We start from the raw sequence: 25777 nt of genomic DNA, 5'->3' as shown, positions 1-25777 counted from the left end.
CTAGTGGATAAAGGAATAGTGTGCTGTTTGTTCCAGTTTTATGCAAATTAGATGTCAGTATTTTTGGCTGAATGTTTTCCAAGGGCTTTTGTTTCTTTTTTCAATGCTTGCAGGCGAGATGTGTGTTGTAGAGTACTTATAAAACAAGATCTTTTTTAAATAAAAATTTATTGAATCACATTTTGAACAATGACATAGGTACATATACATTAACAGAAAATAAGGAAAACCCTTAGTAATATATTTTCATCATTAGATTGTGGCAGCATACATCTTATCTTTTTAAAATGTGTCATCCTTGCCAACTTTACATAAATTGATCGAATTCTGTTTTTCCTTAAACCTCACGCCTCCTGCTGAACATCATTCTTCATATATTGTTCTGTCAAATTCCAATTTACTTCTATGTAATTTGCCTCTTCTCTTTTCTAAATAACCCATTACAATTTTTTTTATCTCCTTTGTAGTGTTTAGTACTTCCATTACAGTTGGTTTAGATTCTGATTTCCATTTTCTTGTGATTACTTTTGGCAGTCAGTAGCATTAAAGTTTTTATCCCCACGGTGGTGGTGCTGTGGTAATGTTGTCGCCTCACAGTTAGACGTTGTCTGTTCGATTCTCAGTTAGAGCGTCTTCTGTGTGTCGATATGCATGAATGGGCATTCCTTCATTGAAGGTTGTGCGTTAGGCCTGGCAAGCCAGCATGTGAAAGTCTACTGCCAATCATTAGCGGACCAGAGTTCCGCTATAGCAACCCCTAACCGGGAAAAGCCGAAAGACAAGTAGTAGGTCTAGGGATTCAAACTTAATCTGTAACATCAATAGAACTGTTGGAGGGACAAGGATATTTCACAGAGGATACACTGCTGTAGAACAGACGCTGCATCCACATAAAACAAAGTTCATCCCTGTCTATTTTCAAGTGCAACTTAGATCTAGGGATAGGAAACAGAAAATTTCTCCAGGACTGCTCTCCTATACTACTACTGGACAGATGCATCTCCTAAATGTTTTATCCCATGCATGGGTCCCTTGAAATTATCTATGGTATGATCCCAGTTATTCTCATTAGGGTTAATATATAATTATAGAAAATGGGTTGGATAAGGCCAGTCTATAACCAAACAGGATAGGTTATTTTGAGTACCAAAAAGGAAATGGTCTGGGTTTATACTGGCCCACAAGGTTAGCTAGTCTAGTACTTACCTATGGAATATGTAGGGATCCTGGAATGCACAGTATATATTCATATGGAGATGGGGGGACAATGCAGACTCTATATAGAAGGTACCCTAGATGGGAACCAAACCAGAGAACTAAGTGCTGTTAGATAACAGCATGAACTGAAGCAGCAATATGCTCTTCGTTTAGAAATTGAGATTACCTTAAATGCTGTTTGGAAAACAGACATTGAAAAATATCAAGGGATGTTAATGAAAAATATAAGCTTACACTCTTACCAAAGACATGAAAAAAGCAAGAAATCTCAGAATCACCAAGGTAAGCTAATATAGACAAAGAACTACACAGAACATGTTATACTTCTTTGATGTAATCTTATGAGGACACACACTGCATTCTAGGAAACCCTGGCCAAAAACAAAACCATGCCAGAGAAATTGGCTAAGCTTAAAATGACTAGTAAGGGCAGCTATCAACCTATTTATATACTTATTGTAAAAACAGGTTTCCTAGAATATACTTAGAGAAGTCACACAGAAATTTGCTGAGAAATGTACTAATAAGAATGAATTGCTGGTTGCTCTAAATGAAAAATATGTTTCCGTAATGAAATCTCTAAGTTATAATGAATATGTCCCATCTCCTTAACCTCAGAGTAATTTGCATGCCTCAGCACAGGAATCCTCCATTTAATATAAGTGTTATTCACTCTATCAAATTGTGTGCTCATCAACTGTGTGAATGATTGTGAAATGTTAATTGTTCTGTTCATTGAAATTTTAAGATATTGGTTGAATGAAACATTCAATGTGTGCAGGTAAAGTTATGTGCGGGTTCTGGAAGCTAATGCTGAATTATTCAGACATTCTAAACATTTTATCATTAGGATGTGGGAATGTTCTTTTGAGTATAAGGTGGGTTAGGATTACAGTAAGGGTTAAGTAAGGGGATAACTTTAGTGTAGCGTAGTGTGTGTGTGTGTGTGTGTGTGTGTGTGTGTGTGTGTGTGTGTGTGTGTGTGTGTGTGTGTGTGTGTGTGCGCGCGCTAAGCTGTTTTGTTTAGTGGTGGTGTTACAGAAAGGGTTTTTGAGCGGTAAGGTGCAGGATTAGGGTTACAGGTAGAGGCAGGGGCACTATTAATATTATGCTTAGCATATTAGTAAGGTGTTGTGGGAGTTGGGTCCTGAATATTAGGTGATCCAGTTATGCCAGCCAATACAAATAGCAGTTTTACAACAGTTTTGTCTGGGTACTCCAGTTTCTTCCCTCCTGTCCTATTTGCCCTTAAAGTCCTCACCCAGATCATGGTTAAGAGGGTATATTTGGATCAATGTACTTACCTGGTTAACAAATAATAAATAAATAAATGATTTGCTCAATATCATACAGTATGCAGGTGCAACTTGTAGGAATCAAACCTATTTTCAGGGCACTACTCATTGATAGTTCAAGAAAATAATAAGGTGTTTCAATTATAATCATTCCTATTTATGAATAGTTTCTGTTAATGTCGATATATAGCATTATGCCAAAAGCAAAAACTGGGTTTTATTAGTTTTTGAGCTAGCTGTAATAACTTTGGCAGAAAGTAAAGCTACTTTTGTCTTACCTTGTTTTTATTGATCTTTTCAGAGCTGATGTCTCTAACAGGTTCCTGCTCCAAGCAGCTTAAGTTCTCACTCTCTTTCTCTGAGATTGCACGATTGTCAAGTTCCTTTTCTTTCTGATGTTCTTGCTTTAGCCTATCAACTTCTTGATGTAATTGCTCATTCTCATTGGACAGTTCTTGCTTTTCACGTTTGGCAGCTGTCATCTCCTTGGTCATGCTCTCCAGCCTCTGACGAAGTTGCCGCACTTCCTCCCTTGCCTTATTGCGCTCAGATCTCACCTTGCTCCATTTCTCCCTCCAGTTAGCTGTGCAGTCAGACCACCAACGCATCGTCTTTTCCATCTGAGCTGCACGGGCTCGGGCTTCTTCCAGCTCTCGTAGTCGGAGTTCTTCGCGACTCTCCCAGTCACCATCAATGCAGCTGGATATCCCTGAGAGTACTGATGACATTTGTGGGCTGGGGGAAGGAGTACCACTTTTTGGCGTGGAGGACAGTGACTCTGGGGAGCACATTCTTTCTGGTTGCTGAATGCTAAAAGCTGACTGGGTAAGGCAATTCAAAAAGTCTGACTTTGTTGCTTGACTGGAATCTGCCATGGCAGAATGACAAATACCACACTTCTGTAACAAAACTTCCTAAAACTGGGCCAGAAGAAAATAAACAGGAATGTGCGGATAATGCTTTTGGCCTTCCAAGCAGTGTTTACTCACATATGGTATCCATATCCAACAGTGAGCAATAAAACATCTGTAAAGAAATAAAGCAATGGTAAATTAGACTCTTTATGCTTAAAATGTACCTACGGTATAACTTTAACTTTACTATTTAAAATCTGTGGTTTCTAGGTAATCTTATTGAAAGCCAGTTGTTCTGTCCAAAACAGCATTCCTCCTATAGTCTCAAACATTTCCCCAGTACAATTCATTAAAGCTCTGTAAGAACTGTAAAGTAGTTTTTAATAAAAGAAGCAAAACCAAGTAGCATAATGTATGCATACAACAACCTTTAGCTACTCTTGGCAGAAAGGCAGATTACTACAACTACATTGTTACAGGATTATAGATGCTCAAGTTCAAATCTTGTGAAAGTTGGTGTCAATGGGAAACATATCGTGAGCAGTATGCATATCATGCTCAGGTCAGTAGTCACAGTAGAAAACTATACTGCCAGCCAAAGAATTAAATACTATTTACAAAGGTAATGCTATGCACTCTTGCACTCTTGCACTGTCTCTGTTATCAATCAAGAATGATCTAACCTCTTAAAGTACTAAATGCAATTCCAAACAGGCTGCATGCCATGGCAGTATATGCATATGCGTGTAACAACTTCTTAAAATCAGAGGTGAGTTACTCCTACAAAAGTTTAAACTAGAACTGGGTTTATTTTCCCTAGAAATGACGCTTCATTCCCACATACACTGAGCACAGTGCTTGTAGCAGTTAGAACCACATCTCTCCTTCCACTAAAATGAAGATTTTAATGAGCACCCAAATCTAGCTCAGGAGCACAGAAGGATGAAGCCTTGACTATGTCCCAAGTGACCACTGTTCAAGTGCCATCTCAGGTGGAGGTGGTATTGAGTTGTAGAACTGGCTAACCCACTACAGGGAGAGGGAGTGTTAGTTCCCCATCTATCTGAGCTGCAATGCAAGCAAAGGCTTACACAGAAACTGATTAATTAGAAAATGAGGCATGGAATTCCAAGCCAGTGACAGTAGTCCCCAGGTGTGTGTGTGTGTGTGTGTGTGTGTGTGTGTGTGTGTGTGTGTGTGTGTGTGTGTGTGTGTGTGTGTGTGTGTGTGTCTACGAGCATGTACACATCAAAGGGAGAGCACTGAATTTCGTGCAGTGGTGCAGTATCTACTACACCACTGGGGGGGGGGGATTAGGGCAGGATTAAGGCAGAGGAAAATGCCTTCTACACATACAGTACAGTTGTGTATACTTACCATAAATGTAGATGTTCGAGTGTATTCACTGTTGCAGTCATTACATTTGGGTAATCTGTTGGCAGGTTGCCCTCATTCGGCCTGAATTCCAAAGTATTGCGTCCTGCGTCAGTTGCTGTCTCCTCTTCCATGACGTCAGGTCATCAGGGGTATAAAACAGGCAGCCGACACCATTTTCTTTAGTTTTTCTTGCCCCAGATGTCAGGTGCCCCCCAAATGGGTAGCAAAAATATATATAAGCTATATATACATGCAACAATACAAACTTTACCTTCATCTACAAGCAAATACACCACAAATGCTGTAGAAGATAGTGAATGAAAGAGAAACTCCAGAATAAAAGGGGGATGGTGGGCGGGTAACCTGGACTGCAACAGTGAATACACTCAAACATTTACATTTATGGTAAGTGTACACAACTGTACTATGTTCTTTGTGCTTCACTGTTGCAGTCATTACATTTGGGTAGAATCCCAAAGCTATGTATGGGAGGCTGGAGCTAAACTGCATTAGGGGTGGCTATAAGGCCCTGCAGAACTGCAGTGGCAAAGCCTGCCCTGGACTTAGAGTAGAGAGGCAAATGATAATGCTTTGTAAAAGTGTGAACAGAACTCCAAGTAGCAGCCTCTAGAATGTCTTTGGTTGGTACCCCTCTGAGAAAAGCTGCTGATGTAGCTGCAGCCATGGTGGAATGAGACCTAATGCCCTTGGGCACCAGTTTGCCATGGTGTAAGTAGCAGAAACGAATGCAGTGGTGTATCTACTTTGAAATAATCTGCTTTGAAATAGCCTTTCCCTCTGATCCTGCAGCAAATGTTACTAGTAACTGCTCAGTTTTTCTTAGAGCTTTAGTCCTGCTCAAGTAGAATCTTAGTTGTCTGTGTACATCCAAGGAATGCAGAATCTGTTCCCCCTTGTTCTGCAGATATTTGGATAAAAAGTTGGCAGATGAATAGTTTGGTTAAGAGCCACACTGGAAACCACCATAGGCATAAATGATTGGTCCAGAGAGACACCCTGTCTGGGTAAATTATGACAAAAGGCTCCACAGCCATGAGGGCCTGTAGCTCTGAGACCCTTCTTGCTGAAGTAATTGCCAGGAGCAGAGCTGTTTTCCATGATAAGAACTTTAGATCTGCAGTAGCAGCTGGTTCAAATGGAGGCAGGGTGAGCTTTTCCACCACATAATTGAGGTCCCATGCAGGAATTGGTGAACTTCCGGGAGGCCTTACATTTTTGGCCCCTCTAAGATACTACTTTAGGAAAGGATGAGAAAAGACCGTGTTGTAATGAGCCAAGATGGCAGAGGCATGGATTTTTATTGATGAAAAAGATAGGCCTTTGTCAAGCATCCCAGTCAAGTATTGTAAAATCTGAGGAATATTTGGCTCTGCTGTGTCAGTTCCTTGTGCTTGGTTCCAAGCACAGAATCTCTTCTATTTATCAGCATAACATTTTCTAGTACTAAGCCTTCTGGCTTCCAAAATGACATCCATAACAGCTTTAATGAGAGGTGTTGTTTGAATAACTACATGATCAGCCATGCTGCCAGGTTCAGTGTTTGGAGCTGATTGTGCAGGATCTGATTGTTTTGCTGAGACAGTAAGTGAGGTATTTGAGGCAAGTACCAAGCTGGGAATTGAGACATATTCCTTAGGACTGGGTACCAGTATTGGCGGGGCCAGTCCGGGGCAATTAGTATCATCTTTGTTTTTTCTTGTCTGACTTTTAGTAGGACCTTGGGAAGAAGAGGCAGAGGAGGAAAGGCGCAAACTGATAGGTTTTTCCAACTGAAGGACAGGGCATCCTCTTCCCATGCTTGTCTGTGATAAGTCCTTGTGCAGAATTTGTCCAGTTGATAATTCCGAGGAGAGGCAAATAGGTCTATGTCTGGGCTCCCCCATTTCTTTGTTATCATGCTGAAGACTTGTGGATCTAGTTTCCACTCGTGAGGGTCCATAAGGTTTCTGCTTAAGTCGTCTGCCAGAGTATTTTACTTTCCTGGCAGGAATTGAGCTTGAAGATGTACTTGGTAAGTCAAGGCTGTGTCCCACAGTGTCATGGCTAGTCTGCAAAGGGGGTATGAGTGTGTGCCCCCCTGCTTGTTTATGTACCACATAACTGTGGTGTTGTCCGTCTTTATCAGTAGTTGTCCTGGATGAAGTAAGTCCTTGAAGGCTGTCAGGGCATTTTGAACAGCTAACATCTCTTTTTGGTTGATATGCAGATGCATTTGTTTTGGGGACCATATACCCTGAATCCATCTTCCTGCCAGGTGCCCCCCCCCCCATGCATAGTCTGATGCATCTGTTGTTAAGGATTGGCTGGCAGGGGGTAGAGTGAAAGCCCGTCGCATGTTTTGGTGACATGCCTTTGCCCACCAAAGAAACACCTGTTGTAGGCAGGGAATGAGAGGAATCATTGTTTCCAGACTGTGACAATGTTGACTCCATAAACTTTTTAGGTACCACTGTAGTTTCCTCATATGCAGTCTTGCATATGGAATCAGTATAATGCAGGATGCCATGAACCCCAAAGCCTGCATAGTTTGTCTTGCAGATAACTGGGTTTTTGTTGCCATCTCTTTGAAGTAAATAGTCACTTGCCTTTATTTGTCTGGCATGAGGAAAGCCATCTTGGCAGTTGTAATCAAGCTTGCACCCAGGAATGTTATATTTTGAGAGGGTACCACTTGTGATTTATTTTCGTTTATTGTGTACTCTAGGCATGTTAGAAGCCTTTTCACAAATGCAAGATGCTGAAGAAGAATGTCCTTGTTCTCTGCTTGAATGAGACAGTCGTCCAAGTAAGGATAGATCTGTATACTTCTTTGTCTGCAAAATGCAATTACTGGTGCCAGGCACTTTGTAAAGACCTTGGGCACAGTAGATAAGCCAAGGGGCAGTGCAGAGAATTGGTAATGCATAAAGCCAGCCTTGAAACGGAGGTATCTTCTGTAAGATTCCCTTATTGGGATATGCAGGTATGCCTCTTTTAAGTCTAATGTCACCAGCCAAGCGTTCTTGCCCAGCATGGGCAGAAGCTGCTGCAAAGTTAGCATTTTGAATTTTAGAATGTCCAGGAATGTATTCAAAATTGATAAATCCAGTATTGGGCGCCAGGCCTTGTCTTTTCTGGGTACCAAGAACAGTCTTGAATAAAACCCTTGTCCTTTTCCCTGTTCTGGCACTGGCTGAACAGTCCCCATATCCATGAGGGATGTAACTTGTTTCTGTGCCTCTGCCCATTGATTTTTTGGCAGATCTGGCCAACCGTTTGCAATTGGCAGAGTGTGGAAGTGGAATCTGTATCCCTGAGATACTATGTTTAACACCCACTTGTCCTGGGTTATTAACTGCCAATTTTGAGCATAAAGTGCTAATTTTCCCCCTAAGGGTGCTGCCAAAAGGTAAGTGCTTGGTGATGGCAGAGGGAAGTCATTGAGACTGTTTACTGTAGGGTTGCACTTTATTTCCTCCAGATTTGGAGGTAGAAGCACCCCATTGCTTTGACCTGTAAGAATCCTGTGACTGGTATCTAGAGCTGTCAGGGCACCTGGATTTGCCCCGTTGAGCTCTGTCGGACACAGGAAAGGACCAATTTTTGTAGGCCACTGTCTACTGAATCTTGGTGGCTGCACTTGTAAGAAGTCTTTTACAGTTTGCATATTCTTAGCTTTGTCTTCCATTTTCTTTAAAACCTCTTCTGCCTTAATACCAAACAGAGTATCATGCTGTAAAGGTGCATCCAGCAATTTAGCTTTAACATGATCAGGCAAATTTTTCTCTTTTAGCCAGGCATGCCTCCTAATCACAGATCCAGTAACTACGGCCCTGCAGGAGGCCTCTAAGAAATCAAAACCACATTGCAAAGTATGCTTTCCAACTTCTTCTGCTGCATACAATCATTTCTGCAATTCTTTATTTTCTGCACATTCAGAAATCAACATAATTTTCTGTTTCAGTAATCCCATAACATGTTGTTGATACTTGAGCATATGAAACTGGCAGTTTAAGGCCCTAATTGCCAAGGTTGCAGATGTATAAACTTTATTTCCCCATCTATCCAGTGCCCTGGAATCTCTGTCAGAGGGGGTAGGATTTTTCGCTGTTGAGGCCTTAACACCTTTTGGACCTTGTGAAATTGTTTCAGGGTCAGTAGCAGGGTTTCTAAATAAAAAGTTGTGTGAGTCAGGAACCCTGCAATATCTGTCTGGCTTGCTAGGAGCCGGAGGTAAGGAGTCTGGAGTTAAGCTTGACTCCGAAAGCACATCATCCGCAATGTCTAAAACAGGAGGTATGGCTAAAGGCCTATGCTGTGGAAGAAGAAGGAAATCCCTGAGCCTCTTTTTTGATTCTGAGAAATATTGACTCTCCCAGTGAAAATGCTCCCTCAAAGTATGCAAGGTTTCTCCAAAGGAAAAATCTTCAGGAGGAGATGCAGATGGGATAGATTCCTCTGCATCAGAATCCTCATATGGTGGTATAGATAATTCCTGATCAGAAGAGGAATCAGAAGAAATAGAAACCTGATGTGAAGATTCATAATCAGTATCTTGCCTAGGCCTCTTATCAGGAGGGGTTGGGAACCTCTGATCAAGGTAATTAGGTCGTCAGCCATTTTGATCATCTGCTGTTTGGGCATAGAGGCCTGTGCATGTGGCTCATGCATCAGTTTTTTAGCTTTAGAAGTTGCTTTTGTCTTTGATTTTGAAGCTGGCGTTGGTTTTATATAAAAATGTTGTGGCCTGAATACACCCTCAGAAACCGGTGCCTGCTCAGCAGCTCCAGACCCATCCGAGGGAGAGACATCCACGGGTACAATGCTTTGAGAATCTCGTGGCATGCCGGACTCCACATGGGTCTCGGTAGGGGCCTGCATCTCGAAAGTAGCAGGTATCAGGGGCTGCGAAAGCACCTCACTGAGTACCGGCGAACCGGTGACTGGCTTAGGAGAAGCTTTGTCGTCGGTTTTGGACCTCAACAGTCTGTCTCTGTTTTTTTGTGAACTCCGGTAGTCAGATTGCTATCTGACAACATTTCAGGATAGTTAAATCTGTTTCCAAAATATTTTGAGGCAAAGATATACCGACGCTTAATAGTGTGTTGGTTAAATATAGCACAAAACTGACAGCTAGGCACTTTATGATCAGGGCCTAGGCAAGGAATACAGTATAAATGGAAATCCTTATGAGGTATTTGCTTCCCACAAATAATGCAATTATTAACTTTTACTGACATCGGTATGGAGCAAAAAAAAGTTTCCCCAACGGGGTACTTAGCTTTAGTGAAGACTTTGGTTCTGAAACTCGAATTCGAAAATTTCAGGAGTCGGCCAACCGGCACTTGCGAACTGCTTCTGCTTCGGGCACTGCGCAGCAAGAAAGACTAAAGAAAATGGTGTTGGCTGCCTGTTTTATACCCCTGATGACCTGACGTCATGGAAGAGGAGACAGCAACCGACACAGGACCCAAGACTTTGGAATTCATGCCGACTGAGGGCAACCTGCCAGCAGATTACCCAAATGTATTGACTGCAACAGTGAAACACGAAGAACATTATAGCATGATGCAGATCACTGAGTAGAGGAAGATGATGCAGGTCACTGAGTAGAGGAAGATGGTGCAGATCACTAAGTAGAGGAAGATGGTGCAGATCACTGAATAGAGGAAGACGATGCAGATCACTGAGTAGAGGAAGATGATGCAGATCACTGAGTAAAGGAAGATGATGTAGATCACTGAGTAGAGGAAGATGGTGCAGATCACTGAGTAGAGGAAGATGATGCAGATCACTGAGTAGAGGAAAATGATGCAGATCACTGAGTAGAGGAAGATGGTGCAGATCATTGAATCGAGGAAGATGATGCAGATTACTGAGTAGAGGAAGATGATGCAGATCACTGAGTAGAGGAAGATGGTGCAGATCACTGAGTAGAGGAAGATGGTGCAGATCACTGAATAGAGGAAGATGGTGCAGATCACTGAGTAGAGGAAGATGGTGCAGATCACTGAGTAGAGGAAGACGGTGCAGATCACTGAATAGAGGATGATGATGCAGATCATTGAGTAGAGGAAGATGATATAGATCACTGAATAGAGGAAGACGATGCAGATCACTGAGTAGAGGAAGACGATGCAGATCACTGAGTAGAGGAAGTACCTACCTACAGCGGCAGAAGGATAGGCTACCCAGCAAAGTCTCACTCTGAAGGATAAACCTAACACACTCAGCAAAATGGATGGAACACCCACAGTTACAGCTGAATTAGAAGGAATGGTACCCTGTGGGCCCTAGTCCCAGAATAGGCTTGATGTGTTTGGCTGTGACATGAGCTGCATATCTCTGCAGCTACTAGCTGAAGCAGGAACATAGATGGGGTGGTCCAAAGCACCTTCATTGCTATCTGAGCAACTTGCCCCCTCTGGATGGTTTTCACTCCTACTGAGAGGAACAAATGGACATGTCTTATTGGGGTGAAGCTTAATGGTCAGCATGCATGGGGGCAAAAAGCATCTCAGAAAAAAATGCTAATTATGTGAAAAAGTAGTTATAACCAGTGTAGCAATCCAGACACTCAAACAGCTATGCTCTGCCTGTTTTGTAAAAGTAAACAAATGAATACCTTGTAACATATATCAAGTAGATTTCTACTTTCAAGAAATGACTGAAACAGGACAGAAGCTTTTATAAATCATGCTCAGCTGTTCATCCACAGTGAATCAGAAATGTTATGCTTTATTCAAATTAAAGCCACACAAAACAACCTAAAAATCATTAGTTCATTATGTGCTCCGCAATTTTATTGTTGTTCCATCTCTTTAATTTGTACTTTTTTCTAAACAAATATGCTCTAAAACAGCCCAATAGGCACTGGCATGGCTTTATTTTTAGTCAGGGTTTCCTACAGTGCACTGCGTATCTTCATAAGAGTACATCAAAGAAGCATAACATGTTCTGTATAGTTCTTTGTCTACATTAGGCTACCTTAGAGATTCTGAGATTTCTTGACCAAACAGCATTTAAGGTAATCTCAGTTTTAAAGAAAGAGCATATTGCTACATCAGTTCATGCTGTTATCTAACAGCACTTGATTCTCTGGTTTGGTTCCCATCTAGGGTGCTTTCTACATAGATTCTGCATGGCCTCCCCATCTCCATATGGATATATACTGTGCATGCCAGGATACTTACATACACCAAAGGAATGCCACTAGGTAGATAGGTAAGTGCTAGGCCAACTGCCCTTGTGAGCCAGTATAAGCCCAGCCCATTTCCTTTCTGATGCTTGAAATAACCCATCCCATTTGGTTATATTGGCCTTACCCATCCCATGGTTGATAACTATATATTACCTCTAATGAGAAAGACTGAGATATTACCATACATAATCTGAGGAAACCTATGCATGAGATACAGTATTTAGGAGCTGCCTCTGTCTTACAGTAGTACAGGGGGCAGTCCTGGGATAAATATTTTATTTCCCATCCATAGATCTAAGTTGTGCTTGAATATGGAGAGGGATGTTTTTATGTGGATGGGGAGTCTGTTCCACAGCAGCAGTATCTTCTGCGAGATATACCTGTCCCTCCCAACCATTCTTTTTATGTTACAGAAGAGGTTTAGATCCCTATCTCTTGTATGTCTGATGCCATGTGACTTGCTGATGTGCAGTAAATCCATCAATAATGGGTCATAAGATACCTTGTATGTCAGACACAAGTCATCTCTTAGCAGTCTGTAGGATACTGGATATAGTGACAGGGCATTGAGTCAGTCTATGTAGGACATTCTGTTCATGTAGGTGAACTGGTAAGTCTCTAAATTGCCTATTTTTGTGTGTGCAGTGTACATAAGCATATGCATTTTTATGTGTGTTCTGCAATGTACTGATGTACCATCTAGGACTGGATATCTGTCTTAGATACACTGACCCTGAACAGACTAAAGCAAATGGTGGGGAATGAATGAAAGACTGAATGAATTAATGAATAAAACCTTTTAAGTGTTTCTGTGTAGTTGCTTTAAGTTCAAGCTCAGAAATGTAGTTTTCCGGCCACAACAATGTGGTGAAGTTTTAAGGTGATCATCTGTGACTACTATATAACAATTAACAAAAGTTTTGCTAACCTGATGCTCTGCAGCTTCGTTACTGTTACTAGAGGAAGTTACCCAATTATTTTGGTTTCTTAAACATGCATACGTCCAAAATATAGCTATCCTTTCTGGTTTACTGGCTGGCATCAACCGAAGACCGCACATATGGCAATAATGTTGTTGCAAAAATTGCCAGAAGGCAATAATGTGAAGTTTCAAATAATCACATGTTGTGTGCAATGAAACTATACAGAAATAAAAACTATAACTGACATGTTTTCATAGATGAGATACTCGAGACAGTAATACAGGAAAATAAATAACTTGGTAATCAAAAAATTATACTTTTGTGGCACTGTTCCTTAGCCTTTCATATTGAGACTGCCAGTGGCAGAAAATGCTCATCTCACTGACAGGCTGCAGCCGTCTTACAACTGATTATGTTTATAAAGGGGATTGTAGGGACACAGTCACCTCACATGTGTGAAGCAGGTGGGGGAGCTCCTGAAAAAGTTACTTAGATTACAATAAAAGGTATAGTGAGAGGGGGAAAGTGGGGAAAAGGTTGCTAGGGGACCCACCCAAACTACAGAATGCCCAAACACTACAAAATAGGATAAGGTGGGAGGGAATAGGGACCACAACCGTGAATATACTGAAACATTTACAATTATATTAAGCTCCTAACACAGCTGTAGTATGTTCTTCATAGCATTCACTGCTACAGTCAATACTTTGAGAAGATTCCCAGAACATAACAGTTAGCAGGTTGCTGGATCTGATTAGGTTTGTAAGAGAAAAGACCTTGGTGTCCCCGGCTGTGTGCTCCACGAACTCAATGAGGAATTAAACCCGCAGTTAGGACAGCTGTTTAATCTTAGCCTCACCTCAGGATCGTGCCCAAAGGGCGTGGCTGGCGACTGTGGTCCCCCATTAGCTTGACAAGCCTTATCTGCAAAGCCATGGAGAGGATCATAATGGAACTCATAAATAAAGACATAGGGAACTTGCAGACTTTGGATCCAACCCAGTTTGGCTTTGTCAAAGGCAGATCATGCCTTTTAAACTTGGTTGACTTTGAGACAGTCACCAAGGCCATTGATGAGGAAAGGCAGTCCATACAGCCTACCTTGACCTGGCAAAGGCCTACTCAGGTATCATCGAAAAACTCATCAGCTTGAATGTAAACCCATACATCACAAGATGGGTTGCAAACTGGCTAAGTGACAGAACCCACAGGGTCAGAGTTGCTGGAGCCATGTCAGACTCAAAGCCTGTCACAAGTGGTGTCCCACAGGGCTCAGTCCTGGGTCCACTCTTGTTTGGCATCTACTTTTCTGAAGTACAAGCAAACACAGGAGGGTTATGGCTGACAAAGTTTGCAGATGACACATCTGACACAGATATCCTTCAGAAGGGCCTCACAGAAACGGATAACTGGTGCCAGAGCCATGGCCTAAAGTTAAATGCCAAGAAATGCATAGTCATACAAAACAAGGTTACCCCTAGCTACCATATAGGTGGCAATCCACTGAGCACAGAAGAAGTCATCAGGGATCTGGGGACCCAGGTTGACAGTAGCCTTCGTTGACACTCATGTTGTTAAAGTGGTTAGGAAAACCTTCTACATTGCCCACCTGATCATGAAGGGATTCACATCTAGATCAAGGGAGGTCATCGCCCTGTACTCATCACTCATTAGACCTATGATTGAGTACAATGCCCCATTCGAATGTATCTGACCCGACACCTGCAGCAGCTGGAAAGGCCCCAAAAGTTCCTCACCAAAAGGATAAAGGGTCTCAAAATATGTCTTATGCTCCCCGACTGAAAGAACTCCAGCTCTATTCAGTCTCATACCGCTTGCTCAGAGGTGACCTGTGCCTGACATATAAGGCCATGTCAAACCCTGATTTGATGAATATGCTTCACCTCAAAAATCTAGATCCCTCAGAACCACAAGGCGGGAGACTTAAACCTTGACACGGTTATTAATAGAACGTGCTGGAGGGACAGATTCATCACCCAGAGACTCCCTATGCTGTGGAACAAAATCCCGGTACATGTAAGGCAGAGCACGCTGGCCTTGTTCAAGAGGAATCTTGACCAATGGATGGGAGATATACCCCAGGGATTACTTCAGTGTCACTGCTTGACAGAGGCACAGCAAAATAATAGGCATAGTTTTATTCAAACTAAAGGGGTGGCGAAAGCCAAATAACTATGGGCTAGGCTTATAAATGCCATTGGGCAGATAGCCTAGTATGAACCTATGAACCTATGAACCTATGAGAATGGTCATGCCAAATACTGTCCAGGCCCTGGATGAGGAAATTAAATTGTAATGTTTGGAGAAGGCGTGGGGAGAGGGCCAGGTAACTGTTTTTAAAACTGACTAGATATTAAACCACCACCATCTAGGAATGCTGTGGTGGCTGCTGTGGATCTAGTGGAATGTGTCCTTACATGGCCTGGCACAGCTTTTCCATGAAAGGGTAAAAAACAAATACAGAGGGCAGACCATTTTGAAAGAGGTTTGCTTATTGACAGGCTTCACACCCTGACCTTTGCAAACGAGACAAACAGAAGAGCTGATTTTATGATTTCCCTAGTTCTGTCGAAATATAGTCTCAGCTATCTATGTAAATCTAAAGTAGGCAAGATCCCCCTCACCCCCATCCTGGGGGTTTGGAAAGAACACAAGGAGGTAAAAAGTCTGGTTCAAGAAAAGTTCTGTCACCACTGGCATGAAGGGAGGCTTGGGACAAAGACACTCTCCTTGTGGAGGATCAAAAAATGTTTTTTTACACATTAAGAATTGCAGTTCAGAAAATTTTCTAGCAGATGTCAAAACCATCACAAATAGCATATACCAGGAGACACATTTTAAGAAAGTTGAAGCAGCAGGTTAAAAAGGGACAATAATTATTTTCTTGAGGTCTCATTGTGGTAGAATTTCTTGTTAGGATGGTATAAGAGGAAGTACTCCCTTTCCTAACAAGCAATAACGATTATGAGAGAGACTCTGTTCATTTATTTATGTATTTATTTGTTGACTGGGAACGTCTAACTGGACAGAGCCCATTTTCAGCTGAGACCTAGGGAGGAAAGCCCCATCAAAGTACATTTATATTAACAAGTGAATTTCAGACAGTTCTCTGAAAAAAAGTTACATTTCTCACAAAAAAAAAACATAATTACAAGACAGATATATACAGTAAAGTATATCAACATATATATGTCTACACAGTTCTGGTAGCTCTAAAAGCTTGCAAGAAGTAAATGGATTTACACTGCAGAAGGAAAAATGTAAAGAAGTTTAGTGTTCTTATATTTCAGCACAGAAAGGTTTGAAAGGGTTCAAGAGACTTAATGAAGATTATAGTTGAAAAGTAAGTTAGGAAGTTTTGTAGGAGGGGAGATACTAGTATTGTATGGGAGAAATTAGTAATAGCACAGATGGTGTAAGAGAGCTGGGTGAAGGATAAGTTCTGTCTAAGCTGCCTCTTCCAAACTAGTGTATCTGGAAGGTTTACAACTTAGATATACAAGGAATGCATGAGAGGGGTCAGGCAGTTAGAAAAAGTGAAGGATGACAACCATTTAAGTAAGAGAAAGATGAGATGTAGTGTTTAAGAGTGTGGTGAAGAGGGGTGCGTTGATTCTAGTGCAGGAGAGAAAGTTGTTAGGGGTATAGAGGGCAGGCAAGCTGAGATAGTCAAAACATATACATTCTAAGAGGCACCACAGGGCAAAATTTTTCCATGTTACTACGTATAAATTCCTTCTGTCTGATTTCCTAACCTTCCTTATTAAATGCGGCATGTCCTCTGAAAACATATGTCTGGACAGGATTAGTGTTAAATTGTTTGTGTTGTCATCCTTAGGGTTCTGACGCTGACGGTATAGTAAGGACCTTTTTTCTCTGTCAAGAGGTCCACTCACTAAGGTAACAGTATGGACTCTACTCTTGCTAGACTTAGAAGGAGGCAGAACCTTTACTGCTTGGACTTAAATTGGGCTATTAGAAGTATTTTTGGACTTTCTTCTTAGATCTGCAATACCACCCTGTGGATCAGGGATATCCGAGGTAAAGCATAGATAAAAAGACCTGGCATGGAATGGAGAAGGCATCTGCTTTTCAGACTCCTGGTGATTCTTTCCTACTTTGCTTGTTCTCTAAAGAAGCAAAAAGGTCTAGTTTTGAATTACCCCACCTGTAGGTCAAATTTCACAAAACATCTCTGTTCAGCATTTCTCAGTCTCTCTGCTAAATAATTTTCCTGTGATGGGCTATAAGATAATAAGATGACCCAAGGGTCAGTCCTTACCCTGGGGCTACTTCTTGATCTTGCCCTGCTAGTCTGTACACCATGTAAGAGTGGATGTCCACCCTAAAAAAGTAATTTATTATGAAGGTGCTAAATGAAATACATGTGCTGTGTCACTGCTGTTACTTTGTTTTTAGAGTTACTGAGTCTTCTAATATCTGGTATGAAGGAGCTGTTATGCATTTTATTTTTAGTTTTATTTTGTTTTATTCCTCCTGTTTAGTGATGTACTAGGGATCTTGGAACATATGTAGATGCCACCCAGGCTAATTAGTCCATCAATAAGACACTCCTAAGAGTTGACCCTGTATTCAAGGATCTGGAAACATATGTACACAGTAATTTGGCCTTTGGCCAACATGTGGCCAACATAGTAAGAAAATAATTCTGTGTTGAAGTACTTATAAGTAATGGCATGGCATCCAGATCCAAGGAAGTAATAGTGCATCTTTATTCAGCCTTTATCAGACCCATCATTTATTATAATGCCCTCTTTGGTATGTACCTGACCAGATGCATGCAACAGCTGGAACACTCACAAAGGTTAAGTTCCAGGAGAATCGAAGGTATAAGCACATTGTCCTATACAGATTGACTTAAAGCCCTATATCAATACTCACTCTCCTACAGGTTACTGACAGGCAATCTATGCCTGGCATACAAGACATCTGCAGGTGCATCTCTGATGTATCTTTTGTGCATCAAAACCACTAGAGCCAAGGATTTAAATTTTGTTTATGACATAAATAAGCCATGTTGGTGAGACAGATATGTGTCTCAGATGATCCCCATGCTCTGGAACAGGTTTCCTATCCGTGTGAAACTGAGTCCATCCCTAACTCTGTTTTAAGAGTAACCTTAACAAATGAATGTGAAATTGGAAATTCACCCCAGATCTGGTCCCCATGTCTCTGATAGACAGAGGCAGACAGTAATGCCCAAATTAATGTACCCCCCAAGTTTATGTATTTTATTTGCTTACTGGAAACATCTGACTTGGAATGAAGTAATATTCAGCGGAGGCCCGAGGGGGGAAATGCCCTAGATGCATGTCTTTGCAACATGGGAGGAAACCAGAGCTCCTGGAGGAAACCCACACAAATGCAGGGTGCACATGCAAACTCTGCAGAGAAGGCACCCCAGCTGAGAATTGAACCAGAGAACCTCTTGCTGTGAGGTGACAGTGCTACTGCTGCATCACTGCACCATCCAAATAACCTGTAGAACTTCCTAATTAACAAACCCCTCCTATTAAACTCCCATAACATATGAGGACACAATTTTGTTGGATTGCATGGCTAGACTTATAAAGACCCTAGTGGAAATTAGCCTAGTATATACCTATGATCCTATGTCACTATGGGGGTGTCTGTAAAGATCTGCAGGGTGCGCCTTATCAGTACCTTTTTGAATGGTTTTAGTATGACTGCTACTGCTACAGGTATCATCTCTTTTACTTTTATGTGCTTTTTCCATACATTATTGTCCTTCAGGTCCTGAATCCTCATCTCTCCCACATGAGACCTCCACAAGATGTCACAGGAGTGTGTGGTGAAGATCTTGATCTCCCTAGGCCAGCTTGAAAGGCACTGTAGATTGAGATGTACCTTGCTTTTGCACCATGAGGTCTCTTTTCATTTAGGGCAAAAGAGGGATGGTGACCTCTAGAAACTGGGAGTGTTGACACCATCTGTTTCTCAGGTACCATTGTATTTTTCCTCATATGCAGCCTTCTTAGAGGGACTACAAGAATCCAAAATGCCATGTATCTGAGCATACTAAAGAACTTCCTTGCTATGACAGAGTTCATCTGTAACTGTGTTTTGAGGAAATGAGGCAAAACAAAGACCTTGTCTTTGAGCAGGAAGATGTTGTACTGCTCTGTTTCCAATATAGCCCTTAGAAACAATACTCTATTTGCAGGGGTCAAATGAGAGCTCAACAGGCTGATAGCATAACTCACGTTGTTGTCTACTGAGTCTGCCTGGATCAGACAGTTAGCCAGGTAAGAGTAAAAATGTATGCCCTTAGTTTCACAAAAGCAATTATTACAGCCTGGCATTTTGTAACGATTAAGGTCACATTACACAAGCCAAAGGGCAAGGAGGCAAATTAGTAGGGAGTTCCTCCTGCAATGAATTTAAGAATTCTTCTGCATATCTTTGCAACGGGAATGGGGAGGTAGGCATTCTTTAAATCCAAGGTGACCATGAAGACTTGCAGGGCAAAAGGCTTTGTAGGGTAAACATTTTCAAATTTGAGACTTGTTTAGTTTTAAAAGGTCTAAAAAGGATCTCTACCTCCCCTTCTGGGTGCCAGAAACAATTTAAAAAAATCAAGCAATAGTATGAAAACTTTCCCTAAAGGGCATTTGCCTTTCAGTGTGTAGAAGCAAACCAATATACTGGACTGACAATGCTTTGTAGAGTATACCAGTGCATATGGCCTGCAGCAGGAAAGATCTCAAGATGGCATTGTCTGACACACCTGTCACACTGCAGACATGCTGACATCTGAGAGAGAAGGAGTCTATGGTAGCTAAGAGGGAGAAGGTAAAGCTGTAGAAATTAGGCTGGCTGTCAGGCTCCTGCAAGCAGGAATCCCAGAGGTAGTGTTGCAACACTGAATATTATGAAACACATGCAACTTCTTGGTGCAGAATCTAGATTTGTGTACCTTTGGCTCCATCTTTTCTTCATTAACTACTGTTTCTCCTAAGCTTAAGTTTGATTGCTTGTTTATAACAACACTGGTACTATTCTCTATAGCACACACTCATCTCATACTTCAACGGGGTTTCAAAGCACTGATTCAGCTTGTGCTGGACAACATTAAATTCAATAGCCGCAGTAACTTTAATGAAATCAGTGTTCTTCTATCCAGTAAAGGATGACTCAAAAGAAAACAAGTAAACAAGTAGGAAAATATTCTGCACTTCCAGTATTACTGTCAGACTGGAGAAGCTTCCATGCTGATCTGCTCCAACTAATCTACTAATGTCTAAAATGTAATATCAGCTTGAGAGCTGTAATTTTAACATCAAAATCTGGCAAAACATAAGCCACCTATAAAAATCACTAAATAAAGAACTTCTGCTAGAGGCCAATTCCTCCCCTTTCACATCTCACACATCCTTATCTGCATATACTAATTCTTACATTTATTGACCTGAGAAAAGAGCAAAATGCACATCAAAGTGCATCTTTCCATTCTTCTCAAATACAGATATAAATGTGTACATAGAAGTTAGAACAGTACTACAGGATCACAGTTTGCAAGACATAGAGACATGTAAAAACTAATAGTACTGTTACTGACCACAAACCGTATTTTCTAGCACCTCAGCTAAAAATCCATCAAAGGAAACAGAACTACAAAAGATAAAGATTTAAATACAGCCAAGAAACAGATAATAATTAAATATATATTCAATAATCAAAACACCCACTTAAATGTTGACAAATCAGATGTCTACACATCAATGCTGGCACCACAGAGAGATAAAGCCTTGACTGTGGCCCAAGCAACATGGGTTTGATTAGTGGCCTGGACACTTAACAGTGTTAGTATGGTGCAGTTAGCATGCCTATCTTTTTTTGGGAGGAGGGGGACAAAGCAGGGATGTAAACTGACACAATGTCTTGGAGGAGGGGTGGGATTACAAACAGCATCCTGAGTCAGGTTTTTAACTTACCATGCCATCACTTGGAGAGGCCTTCATTAATAAATGTATGTGAGCATACACACATGAGGGGAAATGCAGTAGATCCCTGCAGTGATATGTATTGCTTGCTTCCCCACATAGAGGTGACGATAACTATGGAAAAAATGCCCTTAGAGAGGCCACAAGTAATTCTTATGGGGATCTATATGGTAGTTCCACTGGTATAGCAGTCAGAAATAGTATACCATATGGGGGAATGGAATATCTGAGTCTGACTGGGGAATGGCCTGATGGTCAACAGGAATGGAGCAAAAATGATTTAAAAAAACCTAGATGTTTCCATCACTGTTCTGCATTAACTCTTTAGGAATTTCAGTATCAAATTTTAATATAAGTAGTGCTTTTTTTAACTCAACCTTTTTTAACATTTCTTTCCTACCTAACAGTGTCTCTTACTCTTCCTAAAACAGTTACTTTTAATCCAAACACTTCTGGATTATGTTACTATTCAAAACAATTAGCAACAGGGTCAGCATGAAGAAGATGCAAAACTACATGCAAGAGATAAGAAAGAGTGAAATACTGAGCTCTTTGCATAATCATTTTAAACTTTGTCAAAATTCACAAGTTTCGGGAAAGAAATGACAATTACAGACCGAGGAGCAAGGAAGTACTACTTATTCTGAAATATGTCACCCTGATCCCTAAAATACTAAAGGCAGAACTCCCATGAAAATATCCAAGTGGTTAACATTAACTGAGTATTTTGAGTGGAGAATATTTTAATTATTGTGTTACTGTGTCATATACATTTTATCTTTCATGGTTTTGTTTATTTTTTAATTTCTCCAAATCCTTTGGGTTTCTAATACTATGATGGGAATGGACCCCATTCCTAAGTCAAAGTACAATTAAAGTTCATGAAACTAGTATTGTTTCACTCTTTGTCAGTCAAAAGTGCTCTTTGCAGCATCCACAATGTGCCCAGTAATGACTCCTTCTGCAATTCATACAGAGTTACATGCATTGGTGGCGTATATAAACATGACTGTAGACTCTTTATTATAAGGCCTGTTGCTCCTACTACTATTGGAACTATCTGGGTTTCTTTCTTCCACATTGATCTAATTTCTGCTTGCAAATCCTGATATTTTTTAACTATGTGCCTCTCTGTACATAGGACACTGTAGTCACTGGGTGTGGTGATTTCAATGATCAATGCTACTTTTGTCTTCTTTTCTTGGACCACTATGTCTGGTTTTCTAGCATCTATCTTTTGAACTGTTGGTAATGGATGATTCCATGTGATGTAGACTTCATCATTTTCTATGACGCTTTGTGGCTCATGTTTCCAGTGTTTTTCAGCCACTTTAGTACCATAATGTTTGCACAATCACCAGTGCAACAGTCTCGCCACATTATTATGCCTTTCTGTACACAGTCCTTCTGCCATTAGTATGTCACAACCAGTAATGAGGTGTGCAACTGTTTCTAATTCTGTTTTGCAAAACCTACATTTGTCTGTTTCTCCCATATGTTCAATGGACTTTGCAAACCGTGTACGTAGCCCACTATCTTGTACTGCCAATATTAACCTTTCATCTCTTGGTTTGAATTTGTCTCTCCTTAACCATTCCTGCATTCGTTCCTGATCAGCATGAGGTTCTTCCAGAAGTTTTCTATACTTGCAACTATATTTATGCATTTTCCACATTTCTTGCCTTCTTATCTAGTCCTTCACCTTATATTCTTTCTTTTGATTTTTTGGCACATTAAGTTGCTGCCTGTTTTTTATCCACTTGTGGTTTGATTTCCATCCCTGCTTGATGCTGACATGCTTCTGCTAGACTAAGCAGGGAAGTCATCTAAGATTTATTCTCTTCATGTTTCAAGACTTTCACTACATTTGGGTCTTGTGAGGTCAGCAGATGTGTGTGGAGTCCTACGACTGCAAATCTGTACATGTAATCAATTTCAAGGAGACTCATCCCTCCTTCGGAACAGGGAATATATAATCTTAGTGTACATGGATTTTTATAAATCATTTGGTGGGCATGAAGCATCCTTCTTGTTTTCCTATCTAATCTATCCAACACATTTTGAGGACAGTCAGTCATTCCAAAACTGTAAGTTAGGACAGGAAGAGCAAATTGGTTTATAACTTGGATTTTGTTCCTAGATGTCAACATTGTTCTCAGGATTAATTTAAGTCTTCTAAAATACTCCTTACTAAGTTTTATTCACATTTGTTCATGTTTTACTGTTGATCCTTCATCAATTCCTAAATATTTATATACTCCATCTTACTCAAGTTCTTTTATATCACATTCTTGTCCCAAACTGATGTTTTCTTGGTGCTGCAGTTTTCCTGCTTTACAGGTTGCTTTTGCACATTTATCAAGACCAAATGACATTTTATAGCATCTAAAAGAAATTGGCAACTTGTAGTTGTACTTTCAGTTCCTCATCTGATGAGCTATACAGTTTCAAATCATCAACAAAGAGAAGATGAGAAGTCTTTACACTTTGTTGTTTTCTATGAGCCAAATTATAGCCATGGCCCAAGTTGTTAAGTAGGCAGCTTAATGGGTTAAGGCAAGGCAGAATAGCAGCCGTGACAGAGTCACCCTGGAATATCCCCCTTAAAATTTTTATCCCAGTAATAATAATTTGTCCTTTATCATGGCTTAATTGCTAAGTGGTCTGCCACTGTTTCATGGTTACTGTAATGTAGCTGACCAGTGTAGGGTGTATCTTATACATTTTTAAGCACTCTTTTATCCATGAATGTGGGATATTATCAAATGCATTTTTTTGTAGTCAGTCCATGCCATACTTAGATTCTTCCCCTTTTTACAGTTCTCAATTCTGACTTTATTTAGCAACAGATGATCCTTTGTTCCATATGACTTTCTTTTATTACCCTTTTATTCTATTGCTATAATTGAGTTTTCTTCTAAATGACTATAGACTCTGTTGGCATCAATTCCATTGTATAGTTTATATGGCATTGTCAGAAGGCAAGTTATTGGTATACAATTTTTAGGGTATCTTGCAGGTTCACTCTTAAGTAGGAGCATTGTTTTTCCTGTTGTTAGCTAGGTTGGTGTCTGTTTGTTTCTTAGAAGTATTTTCAGATGAATGACTAGGAAACATTGCGTGTGAACAACAAATGTATTGTTTTCCTAACTTGTACTTTCTTATCTAGTTTAATGCCTGATACAGTAGCATGACTTGTTTGACAAAGGGAAAAGTAGCCTCTAAATTAGTTCAGCAGTTCAAAGAACTTTAAGGAAACAATATACAAGATACAACAGACACAACTACTGAAGTGGATTCAAGATGTGCCTTTACTGCAAAAACATTTCACAAACACAGTGAAATATACTGGAGAATCATCATCTTCCACGCACGTAGACTGCTAGAACATTTTTCTCCATGAGGGAGAAGTGCTTTCAGGTACCTGCCTGTACAGTTGTTTGAACAATGTGGCCCCGGGGGAGTTGTAGCTACAAGTTATCTTTTTTAAAGAGTTGATTTAAAAGAGAACTACATAACAGATAGCAGAGGATCACAGTGATGGGTCTTGTTTGCAGAGTTACAAACACATAGATTATAGATTTATGTTTAATTTGTTCTGGTTTAGCCAAGATTCCAGATTTTTTTGTTAGTACTGAGTATATCAAGCATGTAGGAAAATTATACAGTTAGAAATATTTAACAGTACAGCTCAATTTTTTTTTTTTGGGGGGGAGTAGATGTGTGGACTAGGATACTAAAGATTAGGGATAACTCATAAGGTGTAACTGTATGACATATACATAAGTATATTTGCTATGTGAAAGATTAAGGAAGCTGTGGATATGTGTTGCATGTGCAGCTGGTGTTATCAGTGAGATGCTGTTTTAGTTTTCTTTTAAATGAGATTATGTTGTCTGATTCTGTAACTGATGATGAGAGGGCATTCCACAGCTTAGTTATGGAATGGTAATAGAGACAGCTACCTGCTCGTTTACTAGGTTTTGATACTTTAAGTAGGTGTTTGTTGTTGGAGTATAGATTTTTGGATGGGACGTAAGGTTCAATGATATTTTTCAGGGAAAGGCAACACTTGGGTTTATAAATTAGTTAATGGGCAAAGGTACGTTGTGTGCAATGTAGGTAGTGTGCACATTCTAGCCAGTTTAGTTCTCTAGTGTCCAGGCAATGGTGAGTGTGATTTGGTTGGGCTGATGCGAATTTTGCAATCTTATAATAACAGGACTGCAGTTTGTGTTGCAAAGAGTTGTGGAGAGCGGTGAAGATAAGAGACCCATATAGTAAGGTTGGAAGGAGAAGACTTTTTGAAAGTTTTATTCGGATGGATTTGTTTAAGTATTGTTTGTTTCTGTAAAGTTTGCCTAATATGACGTGAGTCTTTTTTACTGTGTTATTAATATGCAAGGCAAAGCTAAGTTTGCTGTCAATAGTAACTCCTAGCAGTTTGGCCTAATTTGCTAACTCTAAATGGGTTTTGTTTATGGAGAATATAGTAGTCTGTAGGAACAGGTTTAGATGCAAAGATGAGTAGTTTAGATTTATTAGGGTTAAGTAATAGCTGTGATTGGTTTAGCCAGAGTTCTATGGATGTAAAGGCTTTTTGTGTTAACTTTTGGAGGTCAGAGAAGTTATTGGAGGTAGAGATTATGGATGAATCTTTGCATGTTGTATGGTAGTGTAGTCAGAGGTAACTTTATGTAGGTCTTTTATAAAAATGTTGAATAGTACGATTCCTAAGATGATTGACCCCTGGGGCACTCCTGTGTTATTTGGGAGAAAGCTAGAGAGGTCATTCTGTCATTTTATGGACTGTTGTCTGTTTTTCAAGTAACTAGTGAATCAGGTTAGGGTGGCATTAGAGCATCCTAGTGATTGCAGTTGCTCAATAAGTTTGATGTGGGAG

The 25777-nt window shown here is 40.5% G+C and overlaps 1 protein-coding gene across 1 annotated transcript in view; it reads right to left on the bottom strand.

Annotated features, from left to right (window-relative positions):
• CCDC102A (coiled-coil domain containing 102A) overlaps positions 1-25777 on the bottom strand; it is a 402094-nt gene that overhangs the window by 316918 nt on the left and 59399 nt on the right. The window contains exon 2 of the mRNA XM_044081499.1: positions 2792-3539. Within this exon, the coding sequence (XP_043937434.1) occupies positions 2792-3388 (597 nt within the window). The 5' untranslated portion in view covers positions 3389-3539. The remainder of the gene's footprint in view (positions 1-2791; positions 3540-25777) is intronic.

Source organism: Protopterus annectens, chromosome 8.part0 (assembly GCF_019279795.1).
Source record: "Protopterus annectens isolate FY-2018-M chromosome 8.part0, PAN1.0, whole genome shotgun sequence".
NCBI lineage: Eukaryota > Metazoa > Chordata > Ceratodontiformes > Protopteridae > Protopterus > Protopterus annectens.
This window is presented reverse-complemented; position numbering and strand designations above follow the sequence as displayed.